This window comes from Crocodylus porosus, unplaced genomic scaffold (genome assembly GCF_001723895.1).
Source record: "Crocodylus porosus isolate Cpor-Errol unplaced genomic scaffold, CroPor_comp1, whole genome shotgun sequence".
Lineage (NCBI taxonomy): Eukaryota > Metazoa > Chordata > Crocodylia > Crocodylidae > Crocodylus > Crocodylus porosus.
The window spans coordinates 34,913,523-34,939,041 of NW_017728943.1; the positions used below are offsets into that span (position 1 = coordinate 34,913,523).

General features: G+C 43.4%; 1 protein-coding gene across 1 annotated transcript in view; it reads right to left on the reverse strand.

Annotated features, from left to right (window-relative positions):
- The window catches only part of BFSP1 (beaded filament structural protein 1), a 44,273-nt gene extending 31,498 nt beyond the window's left edge, over positions 1-12,775 (reverse strand). The window contains exon 1 of the mRNA XM_019548683.1: positions 12,405-12,775. Coding sequence (XP_019404228.1) covers positions 12,405-12,775 — 371 coding nt within the window. The remainder of the gene's footprint in view (positions 1-12,404) is intronic.
- Between the last annotated feature and the right edge of the window lie 12,744 nt (positions 12,776-25,519).

Sequence of the window (25,519 nt, forward strand, 5' to 3'; positions counted from 1 at the left end):
AGGGGGGATTAGCAGGTATTGGGGGAGTCCCTGTTCCCCCGAGCACCGCCAGGAGTGACCAGGAATAACGGTCACAAGCTGGCAGAGCGCAGGTTTAGGTTAGATATCAGGAGGCGCTACTTCACAGTCAGGGCGGCTAGGGTCCGGAACCAGCTTCCAAGAGAAGTGGTGCAGGCTTCTACCCTGGGGGTGTTTAAGAGGAGGTTAGATGAACATCTTGCTGGGCTCGTTTGACTCCAGTATTCTTTCCTGCCATGGCAGGGGGTCGGACTAGATGATCTGCTCAGGTCCTTTCCGACCCTAGAAACTATGAAACTATGAAACTATTTATCTATATATAATTACTTGTAAAACATCTTGTCTACTTGATTAGGAAACGTTAAATAAGTAATGTGCACATAAAGTTTACTGGAACAAAAACTGGGATGAAAGAATAAATAAATAAATGAAATAAAGTGAGTACATCAACAATAATAACAAATAACAGTGGTGTGGCATAAAATGCTAATCATAAGGATTTTAGTTTTATATTGAAATGTGTGCGTCATTCTGTCTACAGAATTTTTTTTCCTCTGGAAAGCAAGGGAAAAACATCTCATAAAAGTCGGCTTTATTGATTCTGTCCTGTTCTTTGGAGGTGACACAAAAGAAACCTGCTGAAGAGTACAAAGAAGACTGTCAATGATCTTGCTTAATAGGAGACATAATTTAATTAGACAGTGTAATTAAAAAAAAGAACGATAAATGTATTACAGCGCTGAGCAACAAGATTTGATCATCAAATACTGAACTAATGGCTCATCCAAGCCAGGCAGCTGATGTTGGCTGAAGAGCAGGATGATGTTGTCTGATTGTCTATTGCTTTCCCTTTCTAATACAGAAGTATATAGAATTGCTATCCTCTCCCCATCCACTTAAATCTGTTAGGTAATGGGCAGAAAAACCTGGCAGCAGCTGCCCTCTCTCTACTATATTTTTCATTACAGAGTAAGTATAGCTTGGGCAATGGTAATGAAGATTTTTCCATACTACCTGAGATTTGCACAAAAGGAAATATAGTCAAACCTGAAGACGTTGCAGGGTTAGGTTCCTTACTGCCCTGCAAAAATGAGTGTTTGTGAAGTTTCAGGGGGTATACAGAGCTGTAGCAAAGAGCTGAAAAGCTTGTCATGTAGTTTGGTAGCCTGCTGCAAAATAAGTGGCTTGCAGATTGCTCTGAAAAGAATGACCCAGATTCCACTGCAATTTAAGATTGAAAAGAAAGTTCATTTTGGGAGCGTCTACACATCGCCGTACTGTGATGTTGGCACAGTGCCATGCTTTAGTACTTCATTTTGGAAATACTAAAGCATGGCACAGTGCAGGCAATTACTGTGCCATGTGGCTGGCACACATTTAGATTTCCTAGCTATGTTGCCATAGCAGCACACTATATCCAGGGAGCATGCTGCTATGGTGATGTACCTGGTGATCAAATGTAGCCTCGCGTGATCATTATGTCACCGTAGCACACCATATGGTGACGTAGTATGCTGCTATGTCACCATAGAGTGTTGTGTAGATGCACCTTCTTTTTACTAAAGTTAATACTTTGTCTCTGTCCTGATCCAGAAATTAATTCCAGGGTTATTAATGGTTCTGAGGTACCTGTTGTGTGAAAAAATAATTCCTCTTCAAAGCCAATAGTAAGCTTAGCCATGAATAAAGCAGGGGACATGCACAATTGTTTCAGGGTAAAGACAAACATACATTTTAGCTGCTTTTAAGAGGACAAGGAGGTCTTATTTGGGAATGTGAACAGGCTACCATGATCTATATGTGACAACTGCATGAGCCTATTTTCAGTCAGTCAGGGTGTATGTATTTGCTGAGCCATATGATAGCGTCCTCAGTGGCCATGTGCAGTTCCTGTAGTCCACCACTGAACTTAGTCAGTGGGCAGTCATCGACAATATGCGACCTGGTATGTGTTTTACCACATGTACAGTCTGGGTTGCTGTGAAGTCCCCAGCTGTAGAGGTTGGCCACGCACAGATCTTGTCTTGTCTGGAACCTATTCAGCAAGGCTGATGGTATTGCAGGTTGAAGCCAGGTGGGAAGACTGTAGGATCTGTGATAAGGAACTTGTTTGGTGGTGATGTTGACCTCCATTCTTCACACCAGAGAGTCTCTTCTGTGTGGCCCCAGTGTGGTGGTTTGGACCACAGTGGGTATCATGATGGTAGACATGCAGGTGGTGGATTTAAGAGATCGTCATATCGTGGCAGGCATGGTTTGGCATAGATATTTTCCAGTAGCTTGCTAGTTGCAACTTCCCATCAGATACGGGTGGAACAGTGTTATTCAGGACTGGGAGCCATGGTAGAGCGGTTGGTCAAAGAGTTCTTGCGATGATGCGTATCATTGAATATAGCTGCACATCAATGATTTTGGTGTGTGATGACCGATTCCAGACAGGTGTGTAGTATTCTGCTGCAGAGTATGAAATGGCTTGAGCTGACATCCTTAGGGTTGAGGCTTTTGCACTCCATGATGACCCAGCCAGCTTAAGGTGGTTGTTGCATGTCTTAATTTTCATTACTGTCTTTTTCAAGTGTTCATAATAGCCCTTTGCCCATAGCCCTAGTGTCACACCCAGGTAGATGGGTTCTCCTTAAAAGTTAACTAAATTGCCCTAACTTTGACCCTGAAGTAAACAGGGCTAAATTTGTAGTGATTTTGCTACACTTCTATCACTGCAGAATCATGCGGATATTCCAGTTGTAATAGCTTCTACCACTATCAAAAGGTACTGTATTACAAATAATACATCCATCTATTCCCTCACATTGCTCCCAGATCTCTCACTTGCTTTGGGAGAAAGCAACATAATGCCATAAGTTTTAAAATTTAATTCAATCCATATTTATTTCATTACACTTGTTCGGTTGTACTTCATGAGATTTCTTTTGGTCCAATCCTCCAATTTGTCAAGGTCTCTCTGAATCCTAGCCCTAACCTCTAGTGTATCTACTATTGCCCCTATCTAATTTCATCCAAAAACTTGTTGGGGGTGAATTCCAACCCATCTTTCAGATCATTGGTGGAGATATTGAACAAAACTGGCCCCAGAACTGACCCCTGGGTAACTCTGCTTAATACCGGCTGCATACAAAACCTTTATCCAGCCCCTAGCATGGGCTCAGTGCTGTCTACCATTTGATGCTCTTATTTTAACGGCCTACTTCTGTACATGGTGACATCCAGGAAGCCAAAAGTAACATACCAGGAAAAATACTGGATCCAGGACATGTGTTCTGACCTGCTGGTGTTGCACTCTCAGATAGTAGTAAAAAGCATTGCTCTAACAGATGGGGTATATCAGGTGGCTTTGCAGATGGCTATTGGTATGGAGTCCCTCCTACCTTATGTATTCCAGCTGTTCTACTGCATCTGCACTCACTACCTGATATAGCCACTACTGCTAAACAAAATATTCCAGATTGGGAACAATATAATTTGGTTTTTACCATAACCAGAGTTATGCATATTGCCTAGCTTCATACCTAGCTTTATTATTTAGCAATTATATGCTGCATTTTATCTTTGGACATTAGATAAAAGAATACATTACTGAGTAATTCTCATAATTTTAACATTAATTACTTTTGCTCAATTGGTGGCATTCAACTGATTTGTACTAACTTTTGGGATATCATGGAAAGAGAGAAATAAATGCTTGATTTTGAGGTTCCCTGCAGCCAAATATAATAGTGCTATGATAACAATGCTCAGTGCAATTAACGTAATTACATTATGTGCAGAGACTCCCCAGGAATGTTTTCTGTGAGTTTTAGAGAAAGAAAGCATTATCCATTGATAAAGAGTCTAAGTTATTCATGCTAATGTGAAGAGCTGTGAAGCTGGCTAAAAAGGACTGAAAAATAAATTTGAACATAAAATCTGATTTGAACTGTTTCATAGAACTTTACTTCTGCAAATAGTGTCATAGTACTTTGGCATTTAAAATGTAACCTCAAAAGTATCTGGGGTCCATTTAAAGATACAAATCAATTGGATATGTATTTATATGAAGAAATGGAGTGTAAGGCTAAATGATTTGTGTGTTAGAGGCAGGCCTGGGTGCTATATAAATACATGCATACAAAAAACTAGAACTCTTGGTCCCAAATTTAGCCCTGCTTACTTCAGTGTCAAAGTTAAGGCAATTTAGTTAACTTTTAAGCAGAACCCATCTACCTGGGTGTGACACTAGGGATATCAATTCCCTACAATTCCCTACTATCTTTACTGTGACAGTTCCTAAACCCAATGTTTTTACAAAGGGACTCTAATAAAATTATTGGTGTTTTCTATTACGCCTAATCATACCACTGTCTATGCAAGTTGGTCTCTTTATTAGACCAACTGGACTAACAACTGGACTAATTGGTCCAGTTGATTTAATAAAAAGTATCATTTTGGAACCAGGAGTTTTAGTTTTTTGGATGCCTTTTTGTCTCAGACCAACACAGCTACCAAGTACCCCCTTGTAAATACACACTGTACTTAACAAATTCCCTGCTACTGCAGAGGCACAGGGTGTTGATAATGCCCTTGTTTTACATGCTTTTGCCTAGAAGGAAAACTAGACAGACCTCCTAAATATCTGTCAGAGGTAGACAGAATTCATTCAAGATAAGGCTGTGCAGGCTGGATGCCCAGCAGTGATGTCAGCCATGTCCCTTGCTAATCAGTCAGCGGATAGCTGTGTAGCATAGCACATTGTTGTATCTATGGCTGTGCTCCATTTTCAGAGTGCTAGATTTAGTTTTTTTGTATTGTTCCCTGCAAAATTTTAGGGCACTTTTCTGATAATGTGATGTAATCTCTTCCTGGCATACTGTTACACTTTGCATGCTGGAGCAAAAAGCACAATTTCTCCTCTGCCTCAATGGCTAAACAGTTGCTTCTCCCTAGATTTGTACCTTCTGATTTCATCACCTAGTTTGTGGTCACTGGTTTAACATTTGGTAAGACTGTTTTACCTCATGCCTAGAAGGCAACATAAGATTTTTTTCTGTGCAGGGATCCATGGCAATATGGCTCTTTGTTAGCTTTGATTTGTTCTTCCCGGTGTTTTGTGTCCTGGTGCTTTAGATATTGATTTAAATCCTGAAGCCTTTCTTCACTTGTTTACTAGAATGCACATTTGCAATATCATAAACAATATCTTGCAGAGCCTTTGTCTGATATGGAACCCAGTCCGAATTTCTGTGGTGAGTTGTTTATGATAATGCTCAACCAGGTAATATTTTGAGTATGATTAATCTCCGTGTCACCAAGACACTATTACTTAGATTATTTCAGGACATATCTTGGCTTTTGCTTTCCCCTGATTGACCTCTTGGACCTATATGATATACTGAATTCCTATGTGGTTTCTCTAGAGACCAACTTGCATTGATAGTAGTATGATTAGGCATAACAGAAAACACCAATAATTTTATTAGGGTCCCTTTGTAAAAATATTGGCTTTAGGAACTGTCACAGTAAAGATGGTAGGTAACTGTGGTTTTTTGTTGAGGTTTGCTTTAAGTCTACAACTGTGTATAGCTATCTGTTAATTAAAGGCCCCTTTTGGCATATTTACCAAAAGGCATTTTCTTTTTGGTATAGGCATTTATTAAAATCACATTTTCTTAACAGTTTCAGTTTGTTCCAATTAGCACTCTATGCTAAAAGCCAGACTAAATTCAAAACCCTCAAAAAGCCCCTAAAAACAAATATAATATAGGCAAATATCTTACATATTTATAGGCGTATTAGAAAATGTAGAATCAAGATGTGGCCTTGGTTCATTGCTCTAGAACAGTGGTCACCAACCAGTTGATTGTGATCGACTGGTGGATCCTGGAGCCTCTTCAGCTTGATCCTGGGCTGGGTGAGGACTGAGCACATGTATACACATGTGCCTGCCCTCCCCAGCCCAGCAAGTCAGTTGGTGGGGGAGAGATGGGGAGGAGACCCAGGGGACACATGCAGCAGGGCTTGGGGTGCAAAGCCCAGTCAACAGCCACAGCTGTCTCTGCTGTGCACAGTTTGGGGGGGGGGCACATGCCCCTCCAAATGTGGGACAGTGCTGGCAGCTGTAGGTAGGCTGCGGGGGCAAGCCCTGCACAGCCAGGGTGGGGTGGGGTACAGGGATGCAAGTGGCTCATCTTGGGGGTGTTGGAAGGGGGGGCACATAGCCCAGGAGGACATGGGGGGCATGTGCCCCCAGATCTGCACACGGGGCAAGGCAGGCTGGGGCTGAGGCAGTGCTGGGCTCATCCTGGCCAGGCTGCACTCAGGCCAGGCAGCTGCAGTGGGGGCAAGACCATGTGGGGGGGTGTAGCCCCTCCAACCCTCACTCCCAGCACCGCTGCCAAGTGCAATGGGAAAAGCCCAACGCAACATTTCCCACCCCTCAAGGACATGGGGGCTGGTGGGTGTGGGTGAGGGTAAACTGTAGCTGCAGGCTGATCTGGGCTTTTCCCACTGGGCCTGGCCTGTGCTGGCCTCAGCATAGATGGTGGTGGCACTGGGAGCAGAGACACCTCCCTCCCTGTGGCCCTGCTCCCAGAGCCACCCAGCCTATGTGCAGCCAAGCCGGGAAAAGCCCAGCACTGCCCCAGTCTCAGCCTCCCCCATGTGCAGATGTGGAGGCACACATCCCCTTCCTGCACCCTCCAGATGAGCCACTCATGGCTCTGTCCCCTGCCCTGTCCCATCTGTGCTTGGCTTGCCCCTCCCACACCACCACTGGGGGGGGCAGTCATCAAGGCCCCAGTGGTGAAGAAGTGAGTGGGGTAGGACTGGGGCCTCAATCTTCCCCTCACCACAGACTTACCTGCTGGGTGGCGTGGGTGGCAGGTAGGTCTTTGATTCCTCTTAAATTCCAAAAGTGATCTCTGACCTAAGAATGTTGGAGACCACTGCTCTAGAAGAAAATTTAGCTTTCATGGACCATACTGTGATTTATCAGATACCACATAAGTCTTTGGTTGAAGACGCCACAAAGTTTGCCAGTGTTGCTAGTGCAAAGATACCTCTTTGGCTTAAAGGTATTTCAATTGTGTATCGTGTAGTTATTCCCGCTAGTATCCATATTGGAGGGTGAGGTTATTTAATAGAGAAAGGTCTCTTTGAATATGTTCAGGTTTGGGTTTTACTATCCAATCTGATCTCTTATTTAGCTATGTGGTTTACTAGACATGTGTGTGAGTTTCTGAAAGTTTTCCTGTTTTGATTCTGGATTATAATGGAAGAGATAGTAGTTTTTAATGGTTTCTTCAAGAGCTCCTGCTTTTTCTAATGATACTTTTTTGGGTCTATTGTCAGATACCTGGGTTAGAGTTCTTTCTATAAACCATAGAAATATTCTGATTAGATTTTGCCATCCTTTGTTGCTGGGGGTTGTCTCTGCTTCTTTGGCCAAAGTTCCTTCCAGAAAGAATTGATGCAAATAGAGGACATGATGGACACTAATTTTCCCCATGTGTACTCTGATTTTATACTGGAGGATTGACTTGCTGTTCCTGGCAGGTCATGGTGGGAGGAAAAATTGAGGCTAAATTGAAAGGAACTGAAACAACAGGAGAAAAAGCAATCCCTGTTGTCACTGCCAAGAGAGGCAATCACTGCAGCCTAATAAATACATCTGCAAAATTTTACATCTCTAAACTCAAAGGAACCTGCTGAGTGGAAGACTGTTCTTGCCTAACCAAATAGTATACAATCAGCCTTTTGCCTGCTAAAATCTGCTGTCTTCCTCAATGGGCAAAGATCACTCTTATACAGGAGGTCAAAGGCAAAATCTGTCCCTTGAATCCCATTTAAAGGATTTTAATGGTGCATAAAGTTACTTTGGGATGTGAATGGCTGTGTGATCATGGCCTAACTAGTCATTAAGTACTATTCACAACTTTTATATACCTAACTGATGGGTTTGTGTCAGTGGCGATACATAGCGGGTGCATGGGGGTGCACCCTGAGAGCGCTGGTACACCCCTCACAGCCAGTATCCCCTGCTTAGGTGGCAGGTGGTGGGGGCAGGTAGAAGTACTGTACTCCCTCTGCGAGTTCTAGCCGGGGTGGTGGGGGCACCAGGAAAAGTGCTGCTGGTACTTCCAGACACATCCCTGACCCTTCTGGGCATGCCACTGGCACTTCCAGGCAGCATTCCTTCTTAGAGCCAGCTTAGAGGGAACACTGTTTCTGGGTTGGCGCATGTGACCAGCTGCAGGGGGACTCCCTCCCACCCTGTTGCTGACTGGCCACTGAGGGGGGCAAGTGCCCCCTCTGACTCAGGAGGCACCAGTCACCCATGGTTTGTGTAGATTAGAAGTTGTAACAATAACCACCAACTTGGTTATGAGCTTGAAAGATAGGGCCTTATTAATTAAAAGTCAAAATCTCAGACCGAGTCGTTTGAATGACGTGCACTTCAAAAACAATTTATCTCACTTCCTTAAAAACAGATCCGATACTTGTCTGCCCAGATTCATTCTTCCTAACTTATGTATACACACACACTATATATATATATGTATATATATATATAGAAAGAGAGAGAGAGAGTGCAGATACCAACATTCCATAGTAATGGCCAAATGTATCTTTAATCATCATTTCATTTTTAATATTGGTTACCTTTGTTGGCTTGGAGATGGCTGCCAGACATATGTATTGCTACTTTCATTCACTGCTGCTGCTTAATAATATACCGCATACAACTAGAATGATAATCAGTGATTTGTGGCAGTTCTGTTCTCAATGATCTTGCTTGTTGAGGAGTTTATAGAAATAACAATATTAACAAAGTAATTGTATGCTGAATGAGCTAAAGCAATTATTAAGCATCTGCGTTTTTTTTAATTCCAATGATAGCTGTATTCCATAGTGCGCATTACCACAATTTTTATAGCTGAAGAAAGCTTTGGACTCTGGCAGCACATCTTTAAAGGGTGGTCCCAATCCCTTTTTGCTTCTGCAATTCTATTACTACTGAAAGGCAGTCTATATCTTTAAAACTTAGCATCCCTTTATGCTTTTTCACGTCAGTTCTCCCACCTAGTCTTATCTATATCCTGATTTGTACTCAATTGTTCACAGCTTGTATAAGTTCCCCTACTTTTCATCAAGTTAAATCAATTTCTGAGTATTTATCCCTTTAATGAGAAAGTACAGGCATAATTCATCCAGAAACTACTCACATGGACATGGCTCCTGTCAGTTTCAGGATAATTTTAAAATGGGATTTAGGGAGAGATTTCTGCATTTCATTTCCTTGGATCTGTTTTCTAAATTGTTCAGATTAAGCCAGCACACATTTACCCAGGTACATAATAATTAGGTTAGTTTGAAAGATCTTCCTTTGATTTTACAGACAAGGAATATGCTTTGAAAGCATTCTGATCTAATTTATGATTGGTATTTAAGATAATTGCTCTGTGCAGTTAATTTTTATGATCATGCATGGTAAAATGTACTGAGCACACACCATAGTAAATATTTATATCATTATATTAGTCCATATTTTTAATGCTCAAAATTATTAGACTGCAAACTGCAAAGCTGTTTACCAAGATACACAAGCACCGCCCGAGGGTATGTTATTTGAACTCCTCACAAACATTAATTCATCAATTTTTTTTCACATTTCAGTGTGGAAACTGCTATTCCTGTTTGCAAATGAGGAACTAAGTTGCATATGTCTTTAGACTTCACTACTTTGCACCTTATTTGGCCATTTCCAGATGTGCAAAGCGGTTGTATATGCTGTCTCTAGGCAGTATTTTACAACCACAGCTGCAAAAGGGGAAAGGCAGTGGAGGAAGACCCAGGAATTCATGTGATTTGCTCCATGTCACTCAGGTAGCCTCTTGTAAAGCCAGAAGTTGTACCAGAGTTTTCTGATTCCCAGCCGGATATTTTGGCCATAAGCCAATTCTTCACATGGAGCCCTTTCTGAAATTCTAAAGTAACTGTGTTTTAGATGAGAACAACAAAGATCACCCAAGAGTCACTGCATTTTTAAAAGGTTATGAAAAAATCACATCCTAACTGACATTATCTCTGCTAGGGAGAACCTCCCCCTGGCCATGCAAACTCAATTTACACCAGCAAAACCCCCAGTCCTTTAACTATACCAATACTTGCAAAGCCTTTTTGTTGTGACTGACTTGAGTGACCTGAGCAATTCTGGATTACAACCTGATGATACTGTTCCTGAAAAATATGATAGAATGTGTAATAATTAAGAATGAGAGCTATTTATAGTTGCAAATAGGGATAAGTGTTGGGTTTCATACCCTTCACCAAGTCTGAGTGAACCTCAAGACCATTCTTGTAGCACATGTAGAAACAGGATGAGACTATCCTTATTCTAGCCCACTTGTCTGTCCAGGGGCAGACAATGAAGGAGAAGTGGAGAGGAGCCTTGAGTCTTATCCCAGAAGTTCTCCATGGACCCTTCACTGCATGCCTTGACAGAGCAAATATACCAGTGACAGTAGGGGAAGGTGCCTTAGGGCACTGGTTTCCAAATTTCCAAAAATCACAGAACTCTTTTGTATCACTTCTGTCATAGACCCCTGTATCCCTGGCTTTGCAGGCCATGTGAACAGATTCAGAACCAAGTGACCTGGCCTGGCAATGGAGGTATACTTCCTCCCGGCACACTCAAGCATTACCTGTAATCTCTTTGCCAAACCCCTGATGACCGGTTGTGGAACTCTGGGATTCTGCAGAGCAAAGCTTGGAAGCCACTGCTGTCGGGCTTACTGCTGTGAAAGCCCAAGCAAGTGAGAACAATGAATGCAAGCTGCCTGCAGGGCTGCTCCAGTTCAGCCCAGGAGATGCTCCTGTTCTCAGCCAGGCTCTATCGTAATGCCCACTCTGCTATTCAATGTCTTCATCAGTGACTTGGGCGAGGGTGTGGAGAGCACCCTGTCCAAGTTTGCAGATGATACCAAATTATGGGGCAAAGTTAACACACCAGAGGGTAGGGAACAGATCCAGACAAATCTGGACAGGTTGGAAAAATGGGGAGAATGAAATAGGATGCAGTTCAACAAAGATAAGTACAAAGTGCTGCATCTGGGCAAAAAGAACCACCAACACACTTATGGGTGGGAGGATAACTGTCTCAGCAGCACTGCAGTGGAAAAACATCTTGGAGTCATAGCTGACTCCGAGCTGAACATCAGTCATCAATGTGACAAAGTGATCAACAAGCTAACTGCACTTTATCATGCATTAGCAGATGCATGACAAACACTCCAGAGAGGTGATGCTTCCCCTCTATGTGGCACTAGTCAGGCTGCAGTTGGAGTACTGCATCCAGTTTTGTGTGTCACACTTTAAGATGCAGTAAATCTTGAGAGGGTTCAGAGGAGGCTACTCATATGGGCAGAGACCTGCAGGCAAGGCCCTACGAGGACATACTGAAGGACCTGGATCTCTTCAGCCATTACAAGGTGATTTTTGTGGCTGCCCATAAATTCATCAGGGGAAGGCAGCAGGGAATAGGAGATGCTCTATTTACCAGGGCACCCCCTGGAGTAACAAAGGCCACAAATGGATGGAGAGCAGATTTAGGTTAGACATTAGAAAGAACTTCACAGTAAGGGTTGCCAGAATCTGGAATGGGCTCCCAAGGGTGATGGTGCTCTCCCCTATCTTGGCGGTCTTCAAGAGAAGACTGGACAAGCACCTAGCTAGGGTCATCTGACCCTAGTGCTCTTTCCTGCCCAGGGCAGGGGGTCGGACTTGATGACCTACTGAGGTTCCTTCCAACCCTAACACCCTAGCATCTATGAATCTATGAATCTACCATAAGGGAGACAGTCAGGTATATTCTATAGTGTAAGAGGAAATAAAAGCAGTTTGTACCGCTGTAGCTTTCTGGCTATGAATATGTATATCCCTATATCAATTTAGGGCCACGTTCTTTACTCAGCTGCCAACACATGGCATCCACTGATGTAAAGTCCTAGTATGTTGCCATGAATAGAGAAACCCTGCATAAGCATCCCAGACAGATCTTGACCCTCTGGGCTTCATCTTGCTGTCCTCTCACCTAACAGCTACTAAGAGCATATGGCTGTCAGTGGGGCTTTCCTACAGAAGACAGCAATCCCATCACTGACCTGCCAGCATTTGAAAGCAGGATCTGTGGAGGTTTGAGAAAAGAAATGGAACTTGCCCGCTCTCCATAAAAAAAAATCAACCAGCTAACAGGATTTTAGAGCTGGGACTTGGGGAAGTTAACACATAAGGGAATTAAGTTGTTGCCTCTCTTTGTTACCAGAGGTGATGTGTGTCCCCAACAGACTCTTATACTGCAGTAGACAAACACCTCATGGCTCTGGCTGGCTTACTTGTAGCGGAACTCATCGAGCATGCGCTGTGCGTCCTTCTCCTCACGCTCCAGTTTGGTACGGTCAGTTGACAGCTCACGAATGCGCTGGCGATTGAACTCGATCTGTCCGGCAAATGCCTCCTCCAAGTCCGCTAGCTCGTCTATGCGTTGAAAGGTCTCCAGCTGCTTGCGTAACATGGAATTGCGCTGTTCAAGCACCCGGGCCCGATTGATATAGTTAGCAAATCTCTCATTGAGATCCTGTAGATTTTCCAGGCCTTGGGCCTGAGCCAGGCTGTCAAACTCTGAGGAGCCTGGTAGTTCATCATAGGCATCTGATCGTTCATACTTCTCCTTCCGCACTTCACGCAGGTAGCTGCTCCTATACATGGTTTTGGGGATGCTCTTCAGTTCCAAGGTCCCCACTTGTGTATGTCTTTGTGTCTTCAGTTTGGATCTGGAATATGTTTGGGGGATTCGAGGAAGAGAAACAGAAGATAATCCCCCTTGCACAAATTATTATGACTTATGTCTGTGGAGGCTTGTGGAACTGCCTGCTACCCAACTGCAGCAAACTAAATAAAATCATATAGCCCCGCCTCACCCTGCCCTCTTTCCAGAGACTGTCAGCAGTTTGCTTTCTTTCATTCTGCGCATTGTGATTCTGTGTGTCCAGAATAAAAGAGAGCAATATCCAGCTTTTGCTCAGCAGATTAAAACATTATGCAAAGAGAACAAAACAAATGCTTTGCAGTTTTCAAGGATGAGCTCAAAGCTTTTAATAGGGGGGGTTTATTTTTTTTTGTTGGCTATTAACAGTACACGGAATCCTTTTGCCAGCTCAGGGTTTTGACATGAGAGGATGAGAAAGAGTATTTTTGCCTGTTTTAATTTTTTTCCTGTCATTGTTCATGAATGAGCATGTAGGTATGTATGGCATGGTAGAGGAAGAAAGCCACCTATCAACTGGTTGTCCATTCATGAGGGATGGATAGATTTATCCCAGTTCTTTTCTCTCTTTCCTGTTGAAAAGGACTCTGGGCTTCCAGAAACACTCTTGATACTACAACAAAGGCTTCTGATACAGCAGAACTGTCAGTAACACTTCAGATGGAAGCCACTCTTTCGTATGTGGGAAAATCTACTTTAGATTCTCAGACCACACACATGAGGTCTGTAATCAACAACATGGTATCCTAATAACTGTATCCATGGCTAAGTTTAGGCTCAAGCCCCCACCCAGATACCTGGCAAATAATTACCTTACTGGGTGTCCTAAAAGAATAAGTTCCACATGCACAAGCAATTTTGTAATACACACACACATTTTGTAATATTTATATATATATACACACACACACACACGTTTATTAAAAGTAAATACAAGTAATTAAGCTTTATCCAACCTGCTCCCTTAACTATTGAACATCCCAGCTACTAAATAGCCCAAAATATCAAAAACCCCAAATACTGAATCCTGCAAGATATCGAATAACACCCCAAATAGCAAACCTACCCCAACCAGCAAACCTCTGGTTCTCTAGGGTTTAGTTTATATCTGAGTGCTTCCCACCCTGGGAGTTTTACCTTACCCAGCCTGGTTGAGGGGGTGGGGGAAGATGTGAGTCTCCATCTGGATTGCCAGTAATGGGATCATTACTGGCTGCTTGCTGCCTGTTGGGATTGTCTGCTGTAGCTGATTGGGGATTGATGTGCCATTGCTCCATCACCCCCACCCAAGGAAGCACTTCTGCTGCTACTCTAGGGAGTGCTCCCTAGGGCTGCATTGTTGATTGGAGTCATCACTCAGTATTGGTTGTCACAGCTTCACCACTTGAGGTTGTTGCTGGGCATGCCCCCTCTTGGATTTCAACTATGGGTCTGTCTTTTACTGGTGATGATTCTACTAGCCTCAGTGCGAATGTCCTCAAAGGAAGACACTGGACTCTCCCTGGGCTCCTCAATCATAGCCATGAAGCTTTCCCTCTCACACACCTTACCTGCCCCTCAGAGCCTTGCTTCTCCCATTGCCATCCTTTCTGTTTCCCCACAAGTGGCACAGACCTTTCCGTCCCCCACGCAACTGTCTTCTGCAGCGTTCCAAATTAAAAAGAAGTGGAGAGGAGCCTAGTGATACAAAGCGTACTGGCCCCTTACATTTAATCTGTTAAATCCGTGTAGGGGCACAAACAGGGTCCCAAACTTGTCAGCCTGCATACCAAATGAGCTCATGCGAATCCCAGAACACAACAGTGGGACAGAGCTCCCTCTCTCTTATAAAAGTGTGCATCAAGAACTGGAGAATATCTGTTCACCAGGGCACCCCAAGGGAAGACAAAATCTAATGGTCACAAACTGCTGAAAGACCATTTTAGACTGGACATAAGGAAAAACTTTATCAGCTGAGTCTCCAGAGTCTGGAATAAACTCCCCCCAGAAGTGGTGCAAGCACCTATTCTGGATACCTTTAAGAAACACTTGGATACTTATTTTGCTGGGGTGATCTGACCCCAGCTGACTTCCTGTCCCTTGGTCAGGGACTGGACCTGAGGATCTCACGAGATCCCTTCCAGCCAAGGTTCCCTCTAAGCTGAGCACATGCACACACAATCAAAAATGTTGCCACGCAGTAACTTTTTAATGCCATGCACCAGAGCCGGCATGGGACACTTACTGGTTGGCTGTGCAGGGGCTGCCCCGCTCCACTTTGCTCCTCACCAGCATTCCCGTGTGGAGGGAGAGCACAGCCCTCGCCGGAGCAGCCTGTGAGGGGCTGAGCCGCTGATCAGTGGGCAATCATTGCCCTCACCCCTTCCTCCTCCATGCCTGCAAGGCAGGGGCAGAGGCCAAGCCACGTACGGCACAGGCTCCACTGGCTCCAGGGAACTGTTCCAGTCCCCAGCCCCTTCAGGCAAGCTTTGCCCCAAGTCCCGCTGGCTTCACCCTAATCTTAGCTTTTATCCCCGTGCCGCAAGCCCCACAGTTCCCATGCCAAAGCCCAGCAGCCCCATGGGTCTTCCAGGCTCTGCCTGGTCCCTACCTCCGTGCCTCGCTGCAGCCTTTGAAAGTGATGTCATGTGGCTCATTGCCTGATCTGCCCAGTGGCAGGACGCACATGGCACCACGCCGCTTTCAAAGGCTGCAGTGAGGCACGGAGGTGGGGAGTAGGCAGAGCGCAGCCTGCATGTGGGTCCAAGAGACATGAAAGGGAGGTACACACACTTCATGTAACAAAGTTACTGGAGACAAAGTCAGCTCTTTGGTAACTGAAGAGAGAGAACTCAAATGCTTGCCCATATTTAAGTATTAATTAAGTCCTTGTCACATCGACATGATTACAAGGTAGCATGTGGGTATTACAGTTAGTTTCTTCTATTATTTACAACAATGCAAATTAAAAGCAGAATTGGGCCTTTAAAGAAAAACATCTAACAAGATAATATATAGACTGAGACGAATATTAAAGAATGCATCTGGTACACATTGTAATAGTAAACATTAAAGGGGGAAGCAGGACCAATTCAGGAATGGACCGAAGCAGCACGCTCACAGACTAAAGCGGCGCTCTCATGGACTGAAGCGAAGTGCTCATGGATCGCTATACCTTAGAGGGAACATTGCTTTCAGCCCTAATGTCTATGATCTCTCTCTCTCTCTCTCTCATACATATACATATACATAGATATATATATAAACACATGCGCGCACGCGCGCACACACACTAACACACACTAGCAAATTGCCTGTCAAGAATGATGGGGGGGGAGCTGCTGCCACTGCCACCCACTGCCCCGTGCTGCCACCACTCCATGTCCAGTCCTGTGCCACCCCTCCTGCTCTGCATCCAGCCCTGTACCACCCCTCACCATTGCTCTATGTCCAGCCCTGCACTGCCCCTGCTCTGTGTCACCGCCACCTCCCAGGAGTGGGGGAAGGGGGAGCTTGCATGCAGCTGGATGCGGAGCAGCGGCAGCACAGGGCAGTGGGTGGCAGCAGCATCTGCCGTGTGCAAGCTTCCCCTCTGCCTCCCCACTCCTGGGAGGTGGCAGCGGTACAGGGTGGTGGGGGGCAGCGCTCCATCCCATCCGCCTCGCCTGTCATTCTTGACAGGCATTCTAGATGTAGCATTGGCTGGAGCCATGCCCCGCATGGAACACCTAAATCAGAGAGAGATTTTCACAACTGCTTTGAAGCCAAAATGCAGCTGGGGTGCTGAGTTTTCCAGGACAGCTGGCCAGGTTATTCTTATGTCCAAGCAGAAGCTGATCACTTCTGAAAATATGCTCCTTAGTTTGTAAGCACCTTGCAGAAAGGGTGTGCTCTTTGATTGCTGCAGCACACATATTGTACAGCACCATACACACTATTAATCAGGCATGGGAATTAACTAGTTAATTAACTAGTTAAAAAGTTAAAGAAATGGCTAACTTTTAACTTTAGTTAAATTTTCCAGCTGTCAACTTTTGACTTTAACTAGTTAAAAAAAAGGATCAACTTTAATTTTTTTTTAAGTATGAGTTAAAAGTTTTAAAAAATTGAAATCTGGCTTTCCCAGAGATTTTCCTGACACAGCCACTCTCTAGGACTTAGATGGAATGATATTTCTCTAGAGCTTCTTGTTTAATAGACAGAGAGTAGTGTGCCTTCCTATGAGATATGGTTTCTTAAGTACTACAAGTCTCAGAGTTCCTTAGTTCATACTGGCATTTTTCTGTGCATTTACAGAAGTCAACAGGGCAGCCGGTTGGTTGCAGGAGAGGGAACAAGCACAAGCAAGCAAAGACATTGATCCCAGTACGAGTGGGAGCAAGTAGTGAGGGTGAAGCAGATGATGACTTTTTTAATTCTAATGAAGATCAGAACCAGCAGCCCAGGGCCCAAGAAATTGAGCATTACTTCTCATCTGTGAGAAACTTACCTGAAATGTCACCTACTATGAAAAGCCTATTAATCTGTTATAACACAAGCATTCCCTCATCTGTCCATGTAGAGCGATTGTTCAGTAGTGAAATGCAGGTTTTGCTGAAGTTTAATAAGCATGTTTAAATCGTTTCTGCTGTGCAACTGATCTTTCTTTTTCTTATTTAAACTGATTTTCTCATTTCAGTCTAGTTTTGATTTTCAGACACTTTCATTATTTCTAATTCAAATGTATCTCATACCCTTTTGTTACCTTTTGAGCAATAAAAATTGTAGCAATGGAGGTTTTTTGTGAAAACAGCTTTCATTTGTCACCTGGCTATGAATATCTTCTTTCTGTTATTCTGGTATACCTATATGATGCACTGACTTTTACAAACTACTTCACATGGAGAGGGTGAGAGGGATCTAACATTACATAGGTATTGGTAAATTGTTATCCTGAAAGCTGTATGACAAGTATAATATTGTTCTCAGGTAAAGCAGGGTGAGTTCTGAGTAAATTAATGTGTTTCTGTGGGCTTATGAAAAAGAAGCCCACTCATTACATTTGAAAATGAAAAATGATGCTAAGAGGCAATTCACTGTGTTTCACACATTTCCCAGGAATCAACTGAACTTTTAACTAGTTACTGTCTTTTAAACTTATCTTTTAAGTAGCTGAACGTGGAAATATTTAACTTTTAACTTAACTCAAATTAATTTTAAAGGCTGCTAACTTTAACTAGTTACATTTTTCATAAACTTTTCCCATGACTGCTATTGATATTATGTAAACAATTACACAGGCCATGATTTTCAGAAAGGCCAAACAAAGGGAGCAGTCAGTTGTTGGCATCTTTAAACACTGGGCTCATTTGTTAATGCATAGCACCAAGCATTGATTTCTCTGCAGTGCCAGCATGCTGCAGGTGTCTTTTATATACATTAATTTGAGCTGGACAAGGATTTCTAGATGATCTGTTAGGTATACCCCAAGCTACTGTGGAGGTGGATCTTTGGGAGAGATCACGACAAGTGGAGTTTGGTGTTTTGTGGACTATATAATTTTGCTGTTGTAACTTTATAGTAGGGGGTTGTTGTAGTAGCATTAGACTGAGGGTGGATGGCCCTTTTATTTTATTTTGTTTCAACAGCAATAACAGCAAATGTTCAGTACGACATGCCCACTGGCTCCGTGGGCAGAGAATTCACTAAAATGTGCCTTTAGAAGGAGTGCTGATTCTGTACCAAAGAGGAGTTATCTGCCCGTCATGTTAATACAAAGAAAAGAGATCACTAGGGTATTTTTGGATGTCATAGACACATCTGATAGAGGTGAATTTTTCAACTGAATCTATTTATTCCAGAAAGAGGGCTATCTCCAGGAGGTACCATTGCAGTACTGATTGTTCAAAGCAATTTTTGTGGTATAAACCTCTAAAACATATTTAACTACAGATATCAGATTTTATCTTTGCGTGTGTAAGTTAATTTAATTGATTGATTTTCAAACAAATTTCCTGATACAAAGGACGTAGTGTAGACCAGACTTAAAAGGACAGTTCTGTGCTGTTTGAATTTCACAAAGCTTCCAGATTAAACTAAAAGCCAGTTTACATGATCAAGGACCTGCCTCTGTGGATTCAATCTTCACTTACATAAGTGACTCCATTCTGCTTTATAATAAAGGGACACTTAGCTGTCTAGAGACATACAGGTACAAAAGTAAGCACATAAGAAATGGGGTGCAAAGGGCAGAGCGTGATCATTTCACATATAAATTGGTATAACCCTAGAATAGGTAATGGAGCAATGTATGCAATATACACAAACTGAGGATCTGCCTCTCTCTCTGTTACAGTATTTCATGTTGCTACAGTTCTAGAATTCCCTCTATTTAAAACAGGTAGCATCACAAAGGCCATGGAGAATTAGTCAGCACTTCATGTGATGCCTTGTTTTTAACAGTACTTCTTGTTGGTCCCTAACAAAGGCATCATCCATCCTGCTCTTCTTTTTTATAGAAGACTCTAAAACTCTGAAAGGTCATTGTATACGTGCTCCTGAATAAAACATGTGACAAGTAGCCACCTCATAAATCCTGACTCTGCTGGGTAGTAATGCATTACACCTCTATCTTTTTTGATCAACCACCTGTAGAATTCTACAGGGAAGAATTCTAAAGCCGAGCTACTTGTATCATTCCTTTGTCCCCAAATTATTCATTCTGAGTCTCCTAAAGAAGGCTGTAAGAGAAGTGCTTTATAATGTAAAATGCTACATGAGCTCATTATAGTGGCCCCAAAACAAGTGCATAACAAGCGCTGTCCATTCCAATAAATACCTTTTGAACCTGTAAGTAATGTTTGATTTTTGCTGGATGGTTAGAGTTCTCTTGAACTCTGACACTGCCATTGCCTTTAACTCTACATTAGCATTTTCTTTACAGAAACATCTATCCGCCTGCAGGCCTTCTCACTCAGTAAAGCCAACACAATTTCTTGTGGTTAATGAAACAATTACTTTTAATTTAGTTTCTGTTACAAAATCTTGCTGGTGCAAGCTGTCCTATCCAGTTCTCAAGATTTGTATTTTCTTCAGCACTGAGGCTCATGACAAAGCCACAGTCAAACCATATTTCATCCTTTGAGCAATTTATACTGCATCTGCTTTAGAGTGCATTGGAAATTTTCCACAAGGAGCTTCAAGTGCACTGGGTTTTTGCTATGCTACAAAATACAGCAGGACAAACTGTAACATGATTTATATCCTCTGCATTCTCAGTGGAATCAAGCAAATCTAATCAGCACAGAATTGGGCCCTGTGTATCAGTTAACAGCAGATACTATCAAAGATTGGGCCAGGAAAGGACTGCTCTGCATTTAGGCTGCAGAAACTGGCTTCTGGGGGAGTGCAGCGGGGGATGGCTCAGTGGTTTTGGACTTTGTGTAGCCTGCACCAGGGAGAGAAGAACAAACGGGTGGTTAAGCACCCATCCCACTCAGGCACCAAGCGGAGAGCCACATGTCCCAAGCACAGCAGCTGTATCTCCCAGTGCACTGGTTATAGTTGTACTGATGTATAGCTATTAGCAAAACATGTTATCTAAATACCACCAGAGGGCTGTAGTACTATAGTAAGATTTTGCTAAAATGTTGTTAAAGACTAAGAATTAGAGGGCTTTCACCTACACCAGGCATATACACAACCCCACTGATGCAGTGGAGTTGCTCCTGACTTACACCAGTTGGAGAAGAAGGACCCCTACCCTGTCATCATCATGATGTAAAGTAGAGATATTTACATGTTATCACTAAATCTCACAGAATATATATTTGCTTTGTAAATAAACCAGGTACATTCCTTCATATTTATAATGCCTGGGGGGCATAACTCACCTGACTCTGAAGTAATTTTATAAAGCTCAACAGAGGAGAGATACAGAGATATGAATTTTCCATATAGGGCATAACAGCGTTAATAGCAGGGTCACCTCCAGCATGTTTTATCTAGGACCAAATTAAGTGAATGTCACTATGGTTTTGCATATCCAAAGATGGGTAGGGGAGAAGATTATTGAATACTCTGTACAGATCATCACCTAGTGTCAACTGAGACCGGTGTGGTAAAGCTGACCTACATTTCCTGATCAGAAGGACAAGGACTGGACAAGGACTACCCTCTTTATAGCAGGAATTTGTTTATGTGATGGTTATGCATGGGTGGTCTAGACTAATTATTTAGTGGTCTAGATTAATTATTTCTGTAGACTAATTATTTAGTCGAAAGAAAAGAAGACTGAGAGGAGATTTAGCAGCAAGCTTCAGTTACCTGAAGGGAGGTTCCAAAGACAATGGAGCTAGATTGTTCTCAGTGGTGGCAGATGACAGAACAAGGAGCAATGGTCTTGAGTTGCAACAAGGGAAGTTTAGGTTAGATATTAGGGAAAACGTTCTCACTAGGAGGGTAGTAAAACATTGGAACAGGTGATCCAGAGAGGTTGTGGAATCTCCACCCTTGGAGGTTTTGAAGACCCAGCTAGACAAAGCCGTGACTAGTATGATGTAGTTGGGGATGGCCCTGCTTCGAGCAGGGGGTAGGACTAGATGATCTCCTGAGGTCCCTTCAACCCTAATTTGCTATGATGGATACAACTGCACAAGCAAAAATTTGTTTGGGGATATGAATTGAAAGCTAACCTACACCAGCAGTATAAAAGATTAAACAGAGGGCTGCCTCCAATGCCTGCATTAAACTGACAACATCCATTATACCTTGGAGGAAGCCCTCAGCATCTTCCAGAACTGTAGCCTAAATCACATAAGAATAGCACAATTCAGTGCTTGTACTGTAGGACTACATTGTGGCTTTGCCATGAGTCCCTTGTACTGGGCAATTCCTCTCGGTGCCAGGTCCTTCAGTCCATAGCATCTTGAGCTGGCATGGCTTCTCTAATTAGCATAGTGTGACCCCTTTCCAGTTCTACCGTCAATCTGCGAGTGTGGGGGCTACCATGTTTCTTCTACCCAATTATATCTGAGGAGATTTAAGGACTAGATACTCTATGCAAGAAGAAAAGTAGGTTATATGCCCATTTTTACCCACGCAGCTGCATTAACTTGATTTAAATTTGGCCCACTGATAGCAGCATATGGTTTCCTGTCATTGCAGGCCACTCTACAATCAATTTAGTTCACAGATGGCACCATATATTTTTGATCATTGCAGAAGGTTCCATGAGGAATTATTTTAAAGCAAAGCTTGGAAGAGGAAGATAAAACATGAACAATTTCCAAAATCCTGCATTCAGTAAGCTGCTATTTGATAGCTTCATTGACCATGCTGTGTTGAGATCTAAACCTTAACTGTATGTTGTTCAGTAAGCCACTCAGTCAATTGACTGCACAGCTGGGATTTTCTGCTTTAAAAATCTGTGCCAGAAAAAAAAAATTATACTGAGATGCTCACAGTATGAAGAACTGTTTCTTTTGTTCTTCAGGACGAAAACTGCTATCAAGCTCTGAAGAACTACGGGCTTCCACTGAAACTTTCTTTGCCTTCTTCCAACTCTGTGGAGTAAGTATCCCCAGCCCTTGCTGGGTATGTCTGGCAAAAAGCAAAACTGGCAGTGTAAAAAGCAGGCTGTGGTAACTGCCATGATTTTTTGTTTTTTTGTTTGTTTCCTAAGGGCATTTGTACATGCCACAAGATTTCCCATTTTTGCCACTGCAACTTCATTTGTATTTGCATGAGTGGGATTTCCCACCACTTTAAAAGTCTTTTCAGTGCGTTAAAGTAAAACTCCTTGGGCATGTTTTATTTTGCAGTGCCTCCGCTTACGTCACCCTATCTATGGATTTCTGGCATGTAAACACTGACTCAAAGACTTGTAATTACTTTCTTTCATCACCAGGTGGCACTGTGCTATTTCTGTAGTCCAGTCAGTAGGTGCCACTCTGCTGTTATTTGTTATTTGCTGGCTGCAGGCAGCCAGAGGGCAAGTTCCGAGGAGCATCCATAGTAAAGTTACTCAGGTAAGAGAATAAAGACAATAAAGAGAAAGAAATGGAGGAGCAACCATTCCCAGTTGTTTACTACCCTCTGCTATTGGTACCAACACCACTCCCAGCAATAGTCCGTATGTGCTCCCCTTTCCCTGCACTCCACCACCACCTGCGCCCCCCACCTGCTGCACCCACCACAGCTTGGCAAGTTTGCAACTTCTTGGATTTGTGTTTGGAGTGTGGCAACTTTTCTTAATACTTCAATATTTCTTATAATTGACTATCTCCATTCATTCCAGAAACATGAGCAATAGTGCAAGTGGATGCTGCATACCAGACCCATCCTCCTGGATATGCAGTATCCTGGGTGATATAAGTAATATCGAAATATCTCACTGAATGGGGGTTTGGGGGGGCTTTGGTCCCAAACCCTGTCCTCTTCTTCTTTCTTCCTCTCCCTGTAGAAGACTTTCCAGATCGGAAATCAAGAAGGATCAGTAAGGAAAAAAGCATCCAGAATCCACCTACCCACCAGTAGAAGCAAGTTTGTTAAATAGTGCTTAGATATTGTATGAGAAAGAAATGGAGGAGCAACCATTTACTACCCTCTGCTATTGGTAGTATAGGTATATAGGTATTGTATAGGTGTATAGGTATTGTATAGATAGTGTATAGGTATTGTATAGGTGTATTGTAGGCCTGTACAAATTGGTAGCTATTTGATTCGGCTTCAGATCTGGCTGATTCGGATGCCAGTGATCCGATTCAGAGCTCTGAATCAGTTTCCTGCTTTGATTTGGCCAAATCAGCTCTGAAGTTTCAGAGATCCGGCCATAGGGTATATCAATTAAATATCTATAACTTTGTTGTTTTTTGTCTGTTTTGGATGAACCTTTCAGGGATGATAGCCTCTGCTGAGAGCATATAGTCTGCCAAGCTTTAAGGAGATAGGTACAGTGGTTTGGGGGAAATTGCACTCCAAATTCTTGAAAGCAAAACTCATACCATGTATATGTGTTACATCGGGGCGGGGGTGGTAAAAACTGCAGGGATGGTAGCCCCTTGTGAAGTCACAAAGCCTGCCAAGTTTCAAGGAAATAGGTGTGGATAGGTATGGGGGTTCAGGGAAATGGCACTTCAAGCTGCTGACAAGCAAAACTTGTGACAGATGATCCTGTGTGTGTTACACCACAGCGGGGTGAAAACTGCAGGGGTAGTCACCTTTGCTGAGGCCACAAAGTCTGCCAAGTTTCAAGGTGATATGTGTAGGGAGATTCTGGCTTCTGGGGCCCTGTACCTCTGGCCCTGTAACAGGCAAAACTCGTGACATGGGTGACACTGTGTGTGTTAAGGCACAGTGGGGTGAAAACTGCAGGCCTGCTAGCCCCTGCTGAGGCCACAAAGCCTGCCAGCTGTCAAGGAGATAGGTGCTGGGGGGTTCTGGGGCCCTGTACCACTAGCTGCTGACAGACAAAACTCATGACAAGGGTACTTGTACAACTAACTGTGTCTGTCTTGGGGCAGTTGATTGTATTGATTATTTCCTCTGCTTAGTCTGTGGTTTTGAAGGTGTTAATCCTTGCTAATTAACTCGTTACATTAGCTAGCTATTGTGTATTGAGATGGTCCTTGAGTGAATCATGATTGATTGATTGGTAACTGGTAACACAGTAGCTTAGCCGCCAGGCCTGTAGTAGTCCCATCCCCGCCCCCTCCCCCCATGCCCCAAGACGGACACAGTTACACAAGGACCCATGTCACAAGTTTTGCCTGTCAGCAGCTAGGGGTGCAGGGCCCCAGAACCCAGAAGCCCTGCACTGATCTCCTTGAGAGCTGGTAGGCTTTGTGGCCTCAGCAGGGGCTACCATCCCTCCAGCTTTCAACTTGCTGCACCTTAACACACACAGTGTGATCCATGTCATGAGTTTTGCTTGTCTGCAGCTTAAGGTGCAATTTCCCCTAAACCCCTCCTCCTATATTCTTGAAACTTGGCAGGCTTTGTGGCCTCTGTAGGAGCTATCACCCCTGCAGTTTTTACCCCTCTGTGGCTTAAAATATACATGTGACATTAGTTTTGCTTTCAAGACTTTGGGAAAAATTTTCCCCAAACCCCTGCACCTATCTCCTTGGAACTTGGCAGGCTTTGTGGTCTCACCAGGAGCTACCATACCTGCAGTTTTCACCCCACTGTATCTTAACACTTAGACATGTCATGAGTTCTGTTTTCAGAATTTTAAGGTGTAGTTTCCCACAAACCCCTGCACGTATCATCTTGAAGCTTGGCACAGATCATGCTCTCAGCAGGGGCTACCAGCCCTGCAAGTGTCATCCAAATCAGCCAAAAGACAACAAAGTTATAGATCCGTCATTGATTCCCCATTATACTCTATAGCCGAATCAGTGAGTTGGCTTCGAATCTTTTCCAAAGCAGTTTGGAAGCTCTGAATCAAGAAAGCCTAAACATTCCATCAACTCGATTTGGATTTGTAGATTCAGCCTCCAAATCATCTGAATCATCTCCGAATCCGAATCATGGAGGGGCTGGATGTATTCAAGTCAGCCGGCCCGGACAATCTCCACCCTAGAGTTCTAAAGGAATTGGCCAAGGTCATTACAGGACCCCTGGCACGGCTTTACGAGCACTCATGGTGCTCTGGTGTGGTGCCAGAGGACTGGAAGAGGGCCAATGTGGTTCCCATCTTCAAAAAGGGGAGGAAGGAGGACCCAG